The sequence below is a fragment of the Galeopterus variegatus genome, unplaced genomic scaffold (genome assembly GCF_000696425.1).
Source record: "Galeopterus variegatus unplaced genomic scaffold, G_variegatus-3.0.2 Scaffold631, whole genome shotgun sequence".
NCBI lineage: Eukaryota > Metazoa > Chordata > Mammalia > Dermoptera > Cynocephalidae > Galeopterus > Galeopterus variegatus.
The window spans coordinates 523,173-540,298 of NW_007726742.1; the positions used below are offsets into that span (position 1 = coordinate 523,173).

Below are 17,126 nucleotides of genomic sequence, written 5' to 3' on the forward strand. Positions count from 1 at the left end.
CGGTACGGGCGTGACACCGAGGGTTGCCATCCGTTGCCGGTCACGAAAAAAGACAAAAAGGAAAAAAAAAAAGGGTTTTTTTTGTCTTTTTTTTTACTGACCGGTAACGGGATCGCAACCCTCGGTGTCGCGCCCAATGGGTTTTTTTGTCTTTTTTTTTTACTGACCGGTAACGGGATCGCAACCCTCGGTGTTGCCCCCGCACCGCGCTCACTGGCTGAGCGGGAACCGGTCTCCACATGGGATCTGAACCCTCAGAGGGAGCCTGGCTGAGCGGGAACCGGTCTCCACATGGGATCCGAACCCTCAGAGGGAGCGCAGCTGCGCTCCCAAGCGGCGCACTCTCCAGTGCGCCACCAGGCCAGCCCCACATAAAACGTTTTAAATAAATCTGTATGCTTTCCTCATGTTAATCTGTTACAGGTGCCTCAGCCATGAACCTAATGATGGCAAAGTCCTTTCTTTCTTCCCCTACATACTAGTCTTAATTCTTTTTTATTTCAAACATGTATAATATTTGTAATATTTTATAATACACTTCACATGAAAAGTACAAGTTTAGGTTGATTAGACACTAACAATTCTACTAAAAGAAACCTTTGATGAACATGTATTCTCTAGCTGTGCTGTCAAGAAAAATTCCTTTTTAATCCAGGCAACTGAAACCAGATTTGACAGTTGTAGAATGTGTTTGAAATGCTAATGAAAACAGAATTACTTCAGCCTTTCCTCAAACTAAGAGAGAAAAGGAGAAAAGGAGAGAAGGAGAGAAAGAGAGAAGAGGGGAGAGCGAGAAAGGTTCAAAATTCAGAACCAATGCAATACTCGTTTTATGTAGCAAATGCTGCACAGTATCATGAGAAATAACACTGCGTGCGGCCAGCTCTCAGAGCCTGCAGGCAGCAGGAAGCGATTTGTGCTACATCGTGAAGTCTGCAAGAGAATATCATATTAATATGGAGTATATTTTTGTTCCAACTGAGCCACATCTCCAAAGACAGGCCTTGACAAACGCAGCCTGTGTTAAGGCAGATGAGGGAGGGGCCTGAGGAGGGTCCCTGGACAGGTGCTGAGAACCCCTCACTCCCACCACCTGTCTCCCCGGTTTCCTGAAGGAGCCTGCGCTTCGGGGTTAAAATTCTCTGTGACCATCCATGACACAGGCAGAACGTATCTGAGCTTTGAGAAGCGTTCAAAGCTAAAATAGAACAGGCAAGAATTGACCTGTCAGGTCGTAAATAAGATTAAGACTCTACTGCTGATTCTGCTGAGCTAATTGGCTCATTTCTTTCCATCAACGTGAGTTGGTTTTGCCTAGGGCCACTACATGGACAAGCGCCACTATTTACAGACCCTCATTTGAAGATGGAACTTCCACAAAGCACATGTTCACATGCTGACAGGAGGGACATGAGCACACACAGTTCTGGCAAAAGGACCCGTAAGTACAACAAAGGAGGAGTCTTGCCAAGGAGACTGACTGGTCCACTTGTGTCCCTGGTCCCCCTCTCCGGGGATTTGGGAAGCTGCTGAGCATAAACCACACCCTGAATGCCTTAGGGACACTGGGGTTCTGACTTCCATTTTAGTCCAGCTAAAGTTTCTATTTTCCTTTTGTCTGTATCTTTTCCTCTTACTACTAAATATTTTCTTCCAGATTATCTTAGAATTTTAATTCTACATTTACTATTTACTTCATATTTCCTGGGTGCTTTCCTAAGCATTATGAAATTCAAGTTTAACCTCATAAATCCAGCTTGGGTCCATTTTTATCTTTTTGAGTTTTGAGTTCACGTACTTGTCATTTTAAGTATCCTAATCTTTCTACTTTTTTTTTTTTTTCCTTTTTTTACTGACCGGTACGGGATCGCAACCCTCGGTGTCGCGCCTGTACCGGGGACCAGCAACGGGATCGCAACCCTCGGTGTTGCGCCCGCGCCACGCTCAGCCAGTGAGCGGGAACCAGCCACCACATGGGATCCGAACCCTCGGCGGCGCCCGCCGCACTCCCAAGCGGCGCACTCTCCAGTGCGCCACCAGGCCGGCCCTAATCTTTCTACTTTTAATGCTTTCAGTGTTTCCCCATCCCTTGATTGAACACTTGAAGTTTTTAAAATTTTTTTCTATTCTTAACCTTTTAACATTTTTTTTTTCCTTTTTGTCTTTTCTCGTGACTGGCAACGGATCGCAACCCTCAGTGTCGCGCCCACACCGGACTGGACCGGCAACGGGATCGCAACCCTCGGCGTCGCCCCCGCACCTAGCTCAGCCAGCGAGCGGCCGGTCTGCATGTGGGATCCGAACCCTCAGCGGGAGCGCTGCCGCGCTTCCCAAGCGGCGCACTGTAGCAGTGCGCCACCAGGCCAGCCCCAACCTTTTAACATTTTTAACATTCCCCTCGTTTTGTTTTTTCGAGAAGTAGGGGAGGCTGGGATGGAGATCACTACTCTCATCCATTGAAGAGGGATATTTTTCTACTATACATTGACATAATTATGCATCTATATTGTGGAACATTTAGAAATGACAGAAGAGTGCAAGAAAGCAGTAAAATAAGATACATCCCCAAATAAAAATACTTCTCTATTTGTAAATCAAGTTATAATTGCAAATGCATATTCAAGACTTTTTACTCATTTTGCATTAAGGTTCTAATTTAAATATAACTAAAATAATATTTTGTCCACAAATACATCTACTTATTAACATCTTAGTACCTAGTATTTACTAAATTAGAAGGCTCACTTTTCTAGATATTTGAGTAAAATATGATTATTCTGCAAATAAGGTTCCAGTTGAGGTGAGTTAGTGCCCTAGTCTCCTTCCCCCGTTTTTTAGTAAAACAAAAGAAAGAAGTCAAATGATAAGCTAAATGCTTGATTCTAAAAGCCTTGGTGTACCTACCAGAATCTTCCACAGGTTCAGTTTTCACATTGATGGGGCCACAGCTGCAAGGAGAAGGGAGCCTGGTCAAGACAGGCAGGGTGGGGCCCGACCACAGGCACTAGGACATGCTGCACTCAAGTGCCCTGGCTCTCAATGCCATCCGACCCCTCCCCCATCAACTGAATGCAAAATTGCCTCAATATTAACATTAATGTTCTTAATAATCTCTTACAAAATTAAAGGTGTCACTGAGTGTAGTCTTCTAATTCCAAACATCCTTTGAAATAAAGAATTTATAACAAAATATTGAACAGTAACGTATTAACCCTTCATATTACACTTCAAATGCTGTAAGGAAGCCTTTCCATAGTCTAACAGCTCACACTTTGTGGTTAGATGTGGATTTTATTGTTTATTATTTATTCTTTACCTTTCATTTGGCAATATTATTGATCTCTCAGCATCTGTTACCATCACATGACCACCTGTGCAGGAATAAAAAGACACAAATTAGCCTCTTTCAGAACCTCGAAATAGGACTGACATTCAAAGGCATATAAATTGAAAACAAAGAGAAAACAGAACTCCCAGCTCATGGTCATCATGGAATAGTAGTGGGGGGAAGACAACAACTCAAAGCAGCCCCATGTTCTGGGGTGATTTGTGTGGGCAGAACGTGGGGGCTGGAGCATGGCTGCAGATCCCAGCCTTGCTGCTTACCAGCTGGGTGGCCTTGAGCAAGTCACTAACCCTTTCTCTGCCTCTGTTTCCTCATGGAAATGGTGCTTGTGTGAGGATTAACAAATACATGCAAAGTGATCAGAACAGTGCCTGGCACATCATAAGCACTAAATAAGTGTCAGCTGCCATTACTATTATTATTATTCTATAAACAAACATACAAGTTATCTGGGACAACAATCACCTGGTCACCTGCTACCTTCCCCCTGGCACCCCTCCTTTAATATGAGCTAAAGTACTACAGGAACTCACGATTGCTCCGGAAATAGTCTTTACTCTCTGATTAGTCCATGGCTCAAAAGAACCAGAGCCCTCCATACCCAGCAGTGTGCCTTGTGAACTGTGCAACCCCCACCTCCAGCCATCTCATTACTCTACCTATGTAATCTCGGCAAGACATCCTCTTTAGACCTGGTCTTTCATGAACAGCCACAGGCCGTTTCCAACTACATTCCAGAATAATAATTTGAGAAAATAAGAGGTGGGCATAGGCAGATCTTATGTAATCTCGGCAAGACATCCTCTTTAGACCTGGTCTTTCATGAACAGCCACAGGCCAAGGTTTCCAACTACATTCCAGAATAATAATTTGAGAAAATAAGAGGTGGGCATAGGCAGATCTTGAAATGCCTCTAGTGAGGCTACTTTTATGGGGGAGGTCCCTTCATCATTACAAGTTAAGGAGACTGTGATGAAATGCCTCTAGTGAGGCTACTTTTATGGGGGAGGTCCCTTCATCATTACAAGTTAAGGAGACTGTGAGGAGTTCTGGGTTCCGATCAAACCTCAGGCACTCTTCCAGAGGTTTCTGCCTGTTCATATGGAGTGAGATTCCCCATAGAACAACCTGTTGAGACCCTGATTATCCTGAGGGCCAGATCCTCCAGGAAGCCCTTCCAATCAAACAATTCTAACCCATTCCCACTGCTCTTGGAGACTTCCTCCAGCCATTCTGAGAGCACCACGGGTCACCCCTGGCTCTCTGTTAGACAGTCTCATTCCTTCTCCTAGTCCATGAGACTCAGAGGCGCAAGAACACATCCTAGATCCACTCCCAAACTCGACAATGCCTTTTCCATGGCTGGTGGTCAAAAACCACACAGTGACTTCTAACATAAACACACTCCCACGGACAAGGATAAAGTGGGTCCCACTGCCCTCCACAGTCTGGGTGCAGAATCTCACTGGAATGAGAGCTGGGAAGGAGAGCTGTGTCTCAGCTCTCTTGGCTGGGTGTGTCTTTCCCTGAGCTGCAAATCCCCTACAAACATCTGACCCCCCACCCTGGAATGTCAGAGGTTGCCTTCTCAAAGAGGAGAAAGCAAAGAATGTGCCAAAGCTTGCATATGAAGTAAGGAAAGCAGAAGTGGTTTAGCAGCTCAGTGCAGCCACCAAGCATAAGAAGCTGTCACTTACCCAGCTGACTCTCTGGACCTAGGAAAGGTCTGCAAGAAAACCAATACCATTACCCAGCATGAACACATAAGATAGTATTACACATCTGAAAAATCAACTTTTAAACGTAATAGGACATAATTAACAAACTAATTCAAATTAGCTGTCAGTTTATCTTTAAGTGAACTAACTGTCATAAGGAGGCAGAGCATGTCACCTGTTTATTACGAATGAAATCTCTGCTTTGTTCTCCAAAATCCATTTCAGGGTTACAAGATCGTAATTCTCAGGGTGTTGAAAGGCAACTCCTTCTGGAAGCCCCTGCACTACCACAGCCCCCTGGTCTTGTAGCATCTGCTCATAGGGAACAGGCACCATTGCTGTCGTCCCTAAGGCTTTACCTAGAAGAAGAGGCAAATGTCTTTACACAGCATAAGCATAAAACTCTCCTAGTCAATTTAATTTAATGTAATAAACAAACACAGGTGGTGACATTAGGCTTTGAACACATATTAAAAGCATAAAGTGCCCTATTTCTCTATAACCCAAGTTAATACAATTCCCAACCGGCCAAAATAAAAAATATATACAATGTTTTACCTTAAATCTTCACATAAGAAAGAGAAAATAATAGGTCTTTTTCTCCATTCTCTTGGAGGATGCACAATTTGGGGTACCTGCCCTGGCGTATCCAGGGCTGCAGAGAGCACCCCTTAGTTAGCTAGGCTGCTGACAAAAGCGCACGAGACCCCCAACACAAAGCTTAATTGTCACTATGTCACACCACACAAGTCAGGCCAATCTGCCTTCAGAAAAAGTGATAATGTCAACATGGCCTCACATCACAATCTGGAGCTATGTCAGTCTCTCTGCACTGGTTGGTGAGCCCAAAGTGCTGAAGTCCCATTTCTCATAGAGAAGTATGACCTAAGACCCCAAGATACCCTATGCTGGAGGTCCCCAAAGTCAAACACTCACAGGGATCAAAATGCGTGAAGCTATCTAGGAATGATAAACAAGGTCCCAAGACACTATTGTCCTTATATTGGAATTAAGTATAACACCTGCATAGTTATTTGGTTATCTAGTTTTCAAAACATTGTGTAGGTATTTTTTNTGACAACACCAAGTCAAGGGTTAAGATCCCCTTACCGGTCATCTTTTTTTTAAAAAAAGAATTCACCATAAAAGGAAATAGTAGTAGTTTAAGGAAAATTTATAACAGAAATCTTATTTGCTATGCAGTCGAAAAGTGACAATAATTGTGTAGGAAGACCATTCCTCTGAACACTTTCAAGACCAGGCCCCCAGTCTTCACTCCAAAAATTTTGAAACTGATTGTTTAATCAGGGTATAGTTAGGGCACAGAAATCACACAGTAATTTGAACAGGGAAAGTTAAAAAAAGAATCATTAACTAGATGACTTCTTGTTAATCTGTAACTACTAAGGGGGTAATAAGTGCTCTAAAGAATACAAAAGGAGGGCCGAGCCATCTCAAAAAGGACAAAAAAAAAAAAAAAAAAAAAAAAAAAAGAATACAAAAGGAGCAGGTCAAGGGACCAGCCACAAGGACTGGGCTGAGGCGGAGCACTCAAGGAAGGAACAAATCAGGAAAATGGTGCCCCAGGGCTGAGATCCAGACCTCTCTGGAGAGCATACAGACATGGTCTATAGGACACAAGATCTGCTGGGGTGCTGCAAGCTGCAGTGGATATGTAGGAACCTGCTCCCTGGGGGTGCCAGTAGAAATCGCTGGCAAGTTACCAAGAAGGTGCCTGTAAGACTTGCTGGGCACTGCATGGAAGCTGTCCTCTCAGGGGCTGGCAGAATTCTTTGGAAGTTGCCTGTAGGTTGATGCCAACAGAATTTGCTGGGAAGCCTCCTTCTGGAACTTTCCAGGAATTCTGCGGGACTTGCAGGGAAGCTGGCTAGGATACCAGTGGAAGTGACTGGGAGGCTGCATGTGGTAGAGGTCTCACTGAAACTCACAGGAGGTAAGTAAGTGCCGGGTATCCCAAATGCTGGTGGTCATAACGTGTTGCAGGCACGAGCAGATGAGAGCCCATAGGAAATAGGAAGAGAAGTTCCTTCCTCCCCCAGTATCCTCCCCGAGCCCTCTTCTGACCAAGGCAAATATTGTGCCAGCCCCTAAGGGGCAATATTTACACAGTCCTGCTCCAATATCACAAAGCAGGGCAAAGAAGGGTGGACTTAGAGTACAGAGGCAATAAATCAAGAACTGTCACACTGAAAACTGTCACAGAGCAATTTCTGTGCAATGGAGTTATATTCTAAGGTTGAACATAATGCAAAAATTGTGCATGGGCAAAATTATACCTGAAAACCCTCAGTCACAATTGAGTTCAGACTATATAGTTCTGTGGATACAATTCTGCAAAGCAATTCTTAGGCACATTTACATTTCAGACCAGTAAGTTAGGCTGAAAGAAGGAGGCAGATGAAAACCCATGTGTGTTTGCTCATTCAAACAATTTTGGCTTACAATTAAAGTAAGAGGTGAACAGAGTGGTAGAGAATGGACAACACTGCCTGCAAGGCTTGCTCAAGGGGTCAGTAAACTACAGCCTGAGGGATAAATCTTGCCCACTGCCTTTCTTGGTAAGAGTGGTGAACTACAAATGGTTTTTACATTTTGAAATGGTAAAAAAAAATTCAAAAGAAAAAAATCACTTCATGCTACATAAAAACTACATGAAATTCAAATTTCAGTGTCCATAAATAAAGTTTTGTTGACAATACTCATTCATTTACATTTTGCCTATGGCTACCTTTGCACCAAAACAGCAAGTTGAGCAGCTGTGGCAGAGACCATAACAGCCCAGAAAGACGAAAATATTTACTTTCTGTCTCATTACAGGAAAAAAGTTTGACAGTCCCTGGTTTACTCTATATAGTTTTAATATTAACCTATGACCCTAACATGAGTTGATCAGAAATTTCTGTTGTTGTTGTTTTGAGGATTAAATTACTGAATAACCCACAGGGAGCTGGTTTCTAACTTGAGAGTGAAGGTGAGTGTGTTCTGATGCAACTCCACAGTAATTTTTCCTTACTACCAAACAACTTCTAAAAAAACAAACATCACATATTTAAGAATCACATCCAGCATTCCAGTTTCAGAAATGGCAGAGAAGCATGTATCTACCAACCTAAGCTCTGAACAAAACAGTAAAATCAACTATTTAAAGGCATTGAGAACAACCAAAAATAGGCGGAAACTGGAGGGAATGCTATCCTTAAAAGGATGGAGGCAGGGACCAGCCCGTGGCTCTCTTGGGAGAGTGTGGTGTTGATAACACCAAGGCCACAGGTTCGGATCCCTATGTAGGGATGGCTGGTTAGCTCACTTGGGAGAGCCTGGTGCTGACAACACCAAGTCAAGGGTTAAGATCCCCTTACTGGTCATCTTTAAAAAAAAAAAAAAAAAAGAATGGAGGCATTAATACTGGGTGACATTCACAATTAGCGGCTTTTTTCCTGTAAGGACTCCTTAGTTCCTGTGGTACACACAGAAATAGAGCTCAACCAAAAGCAGCAGTCTCAGTGAAGTGAGGAAATCTAAGTGGGAGGTCAAGACTGACATAGTGGGGCCGGCCCAGTGGCGCACTGCTACAGTGCGCCGCTTGGGAAGTGCGGTAGCGCTCCCGGTGAGGGTTCGGATCCCACATACAGACCGGCAGCTCACTGGCTGAGCGAGATGTGGGAGCAACACCGAGGATTCCGATCCCATTGCCGGTCCCGGGCCGGTACGGGCGCGACACTGAGGGTTGCGATCCGTTGCCGGTCACGAAAAAAAAGACAAAAAGGAAAAAAAAAAAAAAAAAAAAAGACTGACATAGTGGATAGAAACTGGGGGGAAAAATCCTGGAAAAGAGCAAGTCACAGAGGTAGGAGCTCCAGTATCTTCATATGAACTTCTTGTAAATTCTTGGCTGTCCCCAAAACTATGCAAGCACAGGCGAAGACTCTAAGGAAATGCAACATTTGGAAGCTAAAGAGCTGAGCAAAGTGCTTACTTCAGCAGCACATGTACTAAAATTGGAACAATACAAAGAAGATTAGCATGGCCCCTGTGCAAGGATGACATGAAGATTCATGAAGTGTGCCATATGTTTTGCTGAACTTTCAGAAGGAGAGAACAGACCTATAGTTAGTAAAGGTGGGAACAGGGGTGGTTAGGGAGTAATTGGGTAAGGGACACAAAGAATAGTTATAATATGCTAATAATACTGATTTAATCATCACATACTGTACACAAATACTGATAGTTAACTCTGTACCCCACAAATATGTATAATCAATTATGCTTCAATTCAAAAAATAAATTAAATTAAAAAAAAAAAGCTGAGCAAAGATTTAAACAGTTAAGTGGTGCTAGGAAGACAGAGTTTAAAATTCAAGTCCTGCCAAGGTAGAGAAGCTTGTCACACACCTTGTAAAACCCAAGAAGAGACACACCTTAGGAGTAAGGGCCACCTTCTAAGACTAAGAATGATGCCCTAGGATAAAGGGCAAAACCAAACTAGACTTGTCCTAACATGGTCCACACAGGGTCATGGTGATCTGCCAGTAACTTAACTGCCTGCCAGAACAAACATATCATGTATAATACCCAGTATAAAATAAAAAAGTAATACAAATGTGAAACAGAAAAATGTGACCCATGATCAAGAGAAAAAAGTCTATAGAAGCAGACCCACAAATGACCCAGATGTTGAAATTATCACTAAGGACTTAAAACAACTGCTATAAATACATGAAATAATTTAGAGGGGTGATGAACAGAATAGATGAGTATGAGGGCAAAAGAGATAATACAAAACTTTCCATGAACTCCTGATATACAAGGAATCCCAATGGAGAAATATAAATATGAAAAAAAGGAAGGAAGAAAGGGAAAAAGAAAGAAGAAAATGAAATTACAGAAATAAAAAATAATCTGAATTCTGCAATAAAATTTCACAGGATGGACTTAACAATAGTACACTGGATACAGCAAAAGAATCAGTGACGTCAAAGAAAGGTCAATAAAAATGATCCAGTCTGAAGCTTTTAGAGAAAAAAGAATGAAAAAAAAGGAACAGAGTCTTAATGAGAAGTGAGACAATATCATAATTTCTTCCATATGTGTAAACTAAGGGCTGGACAGTTAGCTCATCTGATTAGAGAACAGTGTTGATAACACCAAGGTCCAGGGTTTGGATCTCCTTACCAGCCAGCTGCCTCCAAAAAAAAAAGTGTAAATGAAGAAGAGAATGAATCAGAAAAAGCATATAAAGAGATAATTGCCAAAAATGTCCAAAACTGACAGAGGCATTAACTTGCAGATTCAAGAAGTTCCAAAGAACAAGCAGAGTAAAAACAAAGAAGACAACATGTAGAAATAACATGGTCAAACTGCTGAAAACCAAAGATTAAACAGAGCTAGAGCTAGAGGGAAAAAATTCTTAAAAAGAGCTAGAGAAAAAGATACATTACCTTCAGAGGAACAAAAATAAGAATTCTAAACTGACTTTGTATCTGAAACAGTGAGAGCCAGAAGATAATGGAATAAAATTGTTAAAGTATTGAGAGAAAAAAAAAATTGTCAAGGTAGAATTCCATATTAAGTAAAAATATTCTTCAAAAAGGAAGGCAGAAAAGTGATGTCAGCAAGATGGCAGACTAGGAAACAGCAGGCCCTCCTACCCCACAGAGGCACTGGACTGACAATAATATACAGACCAGAACCTCTGTGAGAATTCTAGAGACAAGTTGAGAAGCTACAGCACCTGGGCTATTGTAAAACCAAAAAGGGATTCCAGCACAAGGGGTAGGAAAATTCTCATGCTCATCTGTACCCCTCCCTCCGTGTGCATAGCATGAGACAATTGGGAGGAAACCCCCCATATTAAAGCTCCTCCTTCGGATGGAAAAAAAGAGTGGAATGGACCACTCACCCAACATTCTGGCTTGTCTGGGGGATACTTGAGACACTGGTTTCTGTCTCACCTGACTTAGAGCACTGATAGGATTGGCACCAGAGTTTGGAAGCTGCTGTAAACAGAGGCAAGTGACCATTAGAGCTGCAGTTCCACAAACAGATGTCAGGGAGAACAACACCTGAAAAGGTTTGAGAAGTCCCAGAACCTCCAGCTGATTAGTGAAGGCCTTACCCTGCACAAAGCCAGTACACAAAGACTGGGAAAGGTGGTTGTGTTTTCAAATGCCCAAATCTCAGAAAAAAATTATAAGGCATATAAAGAAGCAGGGAAACATGGCCCAGTCAAAAGAGTAAAATAAAATTCAAGAAACCAACCCTAAAGAAACACAGAGGTAGGAGCTGCCTGACAAAGAATTTAAAATAATTGTCATAATGATGCTCAATGAGCTAAAAGAGAACATAAATAGACAAGTACATGAAAACACATAAACTATGCATGAACAAAACAAGAATATTGACAAAGAGATAGAAGCTATTAAAAAGAACCAAACAGAAATTCTGGAGCTTAAAGATACAATAACTGGACTAAAAAAACAAACAAAAAAAAACCTAAAAAAAAAAAAATAACTGGACTGGAACAATTCATTAAACTATGAATAGCCCTATATCTGAACAATTAGCATGCAACTATGAATCTTTAAAAAAATTGTAATTAAATTTCAATGATTAGAAATTCAATTGACATCTGACGTTAATGAATTGAGAATACCCTTCTTATCAATTACATAGTCACTGTATTATATAAAGATTTCTTCTCTTTTCAATCTGTCTTCTTGATAATGGAGACCCAAATTTAGAATCTTGGAAGTTAATCTTAATCAACCTATCACTCAATCTCTTCTGCACCCCACCCCCCATATAACAGGGTACTTCAAAAAGTTTGTGGAAAAATAGAATTAAAAAATATGAATCTTTCCATTAAATTTTTGAAGACCCCTCGCTCATGCATGCATGTGTGTGTATCCTTCTCCAAGGGTTATAAGATTATCCTTGGAGATATCTATCACCACACACACACCCTTATACCCTCTGACAAATCTTCCTTGTTTTTCTTTTTTCCTTTCTTGGTTCCAGGCCATACTAAATTGTTAACTCAGTATTTTGTAGATAAGCTACAGCGGTAGAAATCATAATCATAAAAGGTATAGGTTTTATGCCCTAGTGTAGTTCCCTGACACATGGCCACATATGCCCACTAGTACTCCTGGACACTCACATCTTCGCATATTGAAAGCTCTGAAAGAGCCACAGTAAAAGAAAGGAAAACAAGAATAACTGTACAATGGTTATTAACAAAGACTAATACTTGATCCCTGGAAGAGAGTTTTCCCTTTCCTTTGGGAAGAATTAAAGTGAGAGTATTTTATAAAATGTAGGTTTATTTTAGGAATTAAAGACAATTTTCTCTATGTTCTTCAAATTTATTCTACAAAACCAGAGTACTCCCGAGAACATAATACAAAATATATTGACCATTTTTCCTGGACTCTTCATTTGGTATGCTGAGTCAAAGGAGATGTGTCAGAACCATTTGTAGGATAATGTTTATGATACGTTAGAAGAAAACATTACATACTTCTTGCCCACAAACATTTAAAAATTTATGAAATACAAAAGATAAAATCATGAACACCTACAGTATTTTGCAAAATCTTTCTGTAAATCCTTTCTGGCATTGACAAAAGCGCATCCTCTCTCGGTTCCAACAACAAACACGTCTTTTTCATATACTGCAATGCAGGCCACTTCTGCCTTGGACTTGGCCAGTTCTTTACACTGAAATAGAGACAAAAAATGATGCAATCTTTTTTGTTTGTTTGTTTTTCTTTGGTGGTACAGAGATCCAAACACACTATAACACCATGCTGTAACCAACTGAGCTAACCTGCCAGCCCCCAAATGATGTATTCTATACAAGGGCAGATTCAGAGTTTCTGAGGCCTGAGAGGTCTGCTTGAAGAAAAGAATACAAAATTCAGTCCAAAAAGAAATATTCATTTAGAGTCACCAAAAAAACCCCACAAAAAAACAACTATCAAGCAAATACCATAAACATCGTAAAACCCAGAGAAGAACATATTGTCATTCACTGCTTGACACTCCTCTCCAATGTGCCTTTTTTCTTACATTTTCAGATGTAGACTCTGACTGCTTCTTCATATGACAACAATTTTATAATATTTTCTATGGAGTGAATAGATAAAGATGCTTGACACTCCTCTCCAATGTGCCTTTTTTCTTACATTTTCAGATGTAGACTCTGACTGCCTCTTCATATGACAACAATTTTATAATATTTTCTATGGAGTGAATAGATAAAGGTGCCTCCATAAAACTGATTTGCTTAGGATTTATTTCATTGTTTTTGATATATCTCAGCCAACAATGTATATGGAAGTTACATGTAGACAAGGCCCCTGATTTTCGTTTCAATCTGTCTTCTTGATAATGGAGACCCAAATTTAGAATCTTGGAAGTTAATCTTAATCAACCTATCACTCAATCTCTTCTGCACCCCACTCCCCATATAACAGGGTACTTCAAAAAGTTTGTGGAAAAATAGAATTAAAAAATATGAATCTTTCCATTAAATTTTTGAAGACCCCTCGCTCATGCATGCATGTGTGTGTATCCTTCTCCAAGGGTTATAAGATTATCCTTGGAGATATCTATCACCACACACACACCCTTATACCCTCTGACAAATCTTCCTTGTTTTTCTTTTTTCCTTTCTTGGTTCCAGGCCATACTAAATTGTTAACTCAGTATTTTGTAGATAAGCTACAGCGGTAGAAATCATAATCATAAAAGGTATAGGTTTTATGCCCTAGTGTAGTTCCCTGACACATGGCCACATATGCCCACTAGTACTCCTGGACACTCACATCTTCGCATATTGAAAGCTCTGAAAGAGCCACAGTAAAAGAAAGGAAAACAAGAATAACTGTACAATGGTTATTAACAAAGACTAATACTTGATCCCTGGAAGAGAGTTTTCCCTTTCCTTTGGGAAGAATTAAAGTGAGAGTATTTTATAAAATGTAGGTTTATTTTAGGAATTAAAGACAATTTTCTCTATGTTCTTCAAATTTATTCTACAAAACCAGAGTACTCCCGAGAACATAATACAAAATATATTGACCATTTTTCCTGGACTCTTCATTTGGTATGCTGAGTCAAAGGAGATGTGTCAGAACCATTTGTAGGATAATGTTTATGATACGTTAGAAGAAAACATTACATACTTCTTGCCCACAAACATTTAAAAATTTATGAAATACAAAAGATAAAATCATGAACACCTACAGTATTTTGCAAAATCTTTCTGTAAATCCTTTCTGGCATTGACAAAAGCGCATCCTCTCTCGGTTCCAACAACAAACACGTCTTTTTCATATACTGCAATGCAGGCCACTTCTGCCTTGGACTTGGCCAGTTCTTTACACTGAAATAGAGACAAAAAATGATGCAATCTTTTTTGTTTGTTTGTTTTTCTTTGGTGGTACAGAGATCCAAACACACTATAACACCATGCTGTAACCAACTGAGCTAACCTGCCAGCCCCCAAATGATGTATTCTATACAAGGGCAGATTCAGAGTTTCTGAGGGCTGAGAGGTCTGCTTGAAGAAAAGAATACAAAATTCAGTCCAAAAAGAAATATTCATTTAGAGTCACCAAAAAAACCCCACAAAAAAACAACTATCAAGCAAATACCATAAACATCGTAAAACCCAGAGAAGAACATATTGTCATTCACTGCTTGACACTCCTCTCCAATGTGCCTTTTTTCTTACATTTTCAGATGTAGACTCTGACTGCCTCTTCATATGACAACAATTTTATAATATTTTCTATGGAGTGAATAGATAAAGGATTTAATATTTCCTCCAACATGGTTGCTTACATTTTTATTATTGATCATAGGAATGCATACAGCATGAAAACTCACACACAGATACATTTGGTGTTCATCGTATGACAGGTTTATACCCTACAAGAAGTCTGATAAATTCTACCCCAAAAAACAAATCCTCTGTTTACAATTTTACCAGTCAATGATTGGGAGAATTTTCCAGAGTAGCTTCTGCCTCTGTACATTTAAAACCTATTTCTCTTCTACCAGCTACAAACGTCTAGAGTTGAGCACTATGGCAACACATTTATACCTCAATACAGCCTACAGCTTTGAACCCTGACATCATGGCACTGGAGAAGTTGACACTGTGGACTGGAAGAATATGCCTGGAAACCATTTCTACACTGGGATTTCTAGCAGTAACTTACCCATACACAAAAACAACAGCAAGCCACATAACAACACTAAACTAAAACTAAATGGATATCCAACTCAGCTTCCCCTTACTGAGACCCCAAAGATGTCTGTATCTACTCCAACATCATCTGACACAGGGGATTGTAGGAGGAAGAATAATGGCCCCCAGAGATGTCCATGTCCTAATGCCCAGAACCTGTGAATATATTACCTTAATGGCAAAATGACTTGATAGATATGATTACATTAAAAATCTTGAGATAGAAAGATTATCCTGGATTATTGGTGGGCCCAATGTAGTCGCAAGGGTCCTTACAAAGAAAAGAGAGAGATGTGACAATGGAATCAGAGTGATGCCATTGTTGGAAGGGGGCCACAAGCCAAGGAATGAGGGTTTCCTCTAGCAGCTGGAGAATACAAGGCACAAATTCTTCCTGGGAGCTTCCAGAAGGAATCTTGACACCTTGACTTTAGGCCTGTAAAACTCAGTTTTTGACTTATGACCTCCAGAACTGTCCGATGGTAAATTTGTACTGTTTAAAGCCACTAAGTTTGTGATAATTTGTTACAGCAGCCATAGGAAACTAATATAAGGACTGAGGCAGAAAGAAAATCAGAGTGGAAGGAGACAACAACTTTAACAGATTGTGGTTAATAGAATATCTTTCTTTAGCACATTTTACAAAAACGTGCACATATGGGTAGGACCTCTCCGAGACCATGGCAGGGGCCAGTGCAAAGGAAAAAGCTGGAAGCTTAGCTTCATGGCAAATCTACCTCTGTTTATGTCGAATGAACCAAAAATTCAATACAATCTATCCAAAATATATAATCTGGTATCAGGTGAACTCATAGATTTTTAGCCTTACTTAGGTCATCCTTAGTAGACAAGATCTTTTAAAAGGAGTATACGGGGACTCTCTGTACTACCTTTGCTGCTTTTCTGTTAATTTAGAAAGTATTGCTAGAGCCGGCCCGGTGGCGCACTGCTACAGTGTGCTGCTTGGGAGCGCGGCGGTGCTCTGGTGAGGGTTCGGATCCCACATACAGACCGGCCGCTCACTGGCTGAGCGAGGTGCGGGCGCAACACCGAGGGTTGCGATCCCGTTGCCGGTCCCAGTCCGGTACAGGTGCGACACTGAGGGTTGCGATCCGTTGCCGGTCACGAAAAAAGACCAAAAAAGGGAAAAAAAAAAAAAGTATTGCTAAATAAAATTCACTAAAAAAATTAAAACCCTTTGGTTGCTAGGCGCTGGAGATTGGGGGGAATGAGGGCTTAGTACTTAATGCATGCAGAGTTTCAGCTTGAAAAGCTGAAGATGAAAAAGTTCTGGAGATGGATGTTTGTACAACAATGTGAATGTACTTAATGCCACTGAACTGTAAACTCAAAAATGATTAAAATGGCAGTTTTTATGTTATATATATTTTACCACAATAAGGAAAAAACCTCTAGGGCCAGCCCGGTGGCGCACTGCTACAGTGTGCTGCTTGGGAGCGCGGCGGTGCTCTGGTGAGGGTTCGGATCCCACATACAGACCGGCCGCTCACTGGCTGAGCGAGGTGCGGGCGCAACACCGAGGGTTGCGATCCCGTTGCCGGTCCCAGTCCGGTACAGGTGCGACACTGAGGGTTGCGATCCATTGCCGGTCACGAAAAAAGACCAAAAAAGGGGAAAAAAAAAAAAAGTATTGCTAAATAAAATTCACTAAAAAAATTAAAACCCTTTGGTTGCTAGGCGCTGGAGATTGGGGGGAATGAGGGCTTAGTACTTAATGCATGCAGAGTTTCAGCTTGAAAAGCTGAAGATGAAAAAGTTCTGG

The 17,126-nt window shown here is 41.0% G+C and overlaps 1 protein-coding gene across 1 annotated transcript in view; it reads right to left on the bottom strand.

The window, feature by feature from the left end:
* Positions 1-17,126, bottom strand: part of LOC103588955 (general transcription factor II-I repeat domain-containing protein 2-like) — a 66,197-nt gene that overhangs the window by 37,233 nt on the left and 11,838 nt on the right. The window contains exons 3-9 of the mRNA XM_008570794.1: positions 14,331-14,473; positions 13,894-13,933; positions 12,666-12,804; positions 5,240-5,423; positions 5,044-5,072; positions 3,317-3,371; positions 2,905-2,948 (exon numbers count right to left, since the gene is read on the bottom strand). Of these exons, the coding sequence (XP_008569016.1) occupies positions 2,905-2,948; positions 3,317-3,371; positions 5,044-5,072; positions 5,240-5,423; positions 12,666-12,804; positions 13,894-13,933; positions 14,331-14,473 (634 nt within the window). The remainder of the gene's footprint in view (positions 1-2,904; positions 2,949-3,316; positions 3,372-5,043; positions 5,073-5,239; positions 5,424-12,665; positions 12,805-13,893; positions 13,934-14,330; positions 14,474-17,126) is intronic.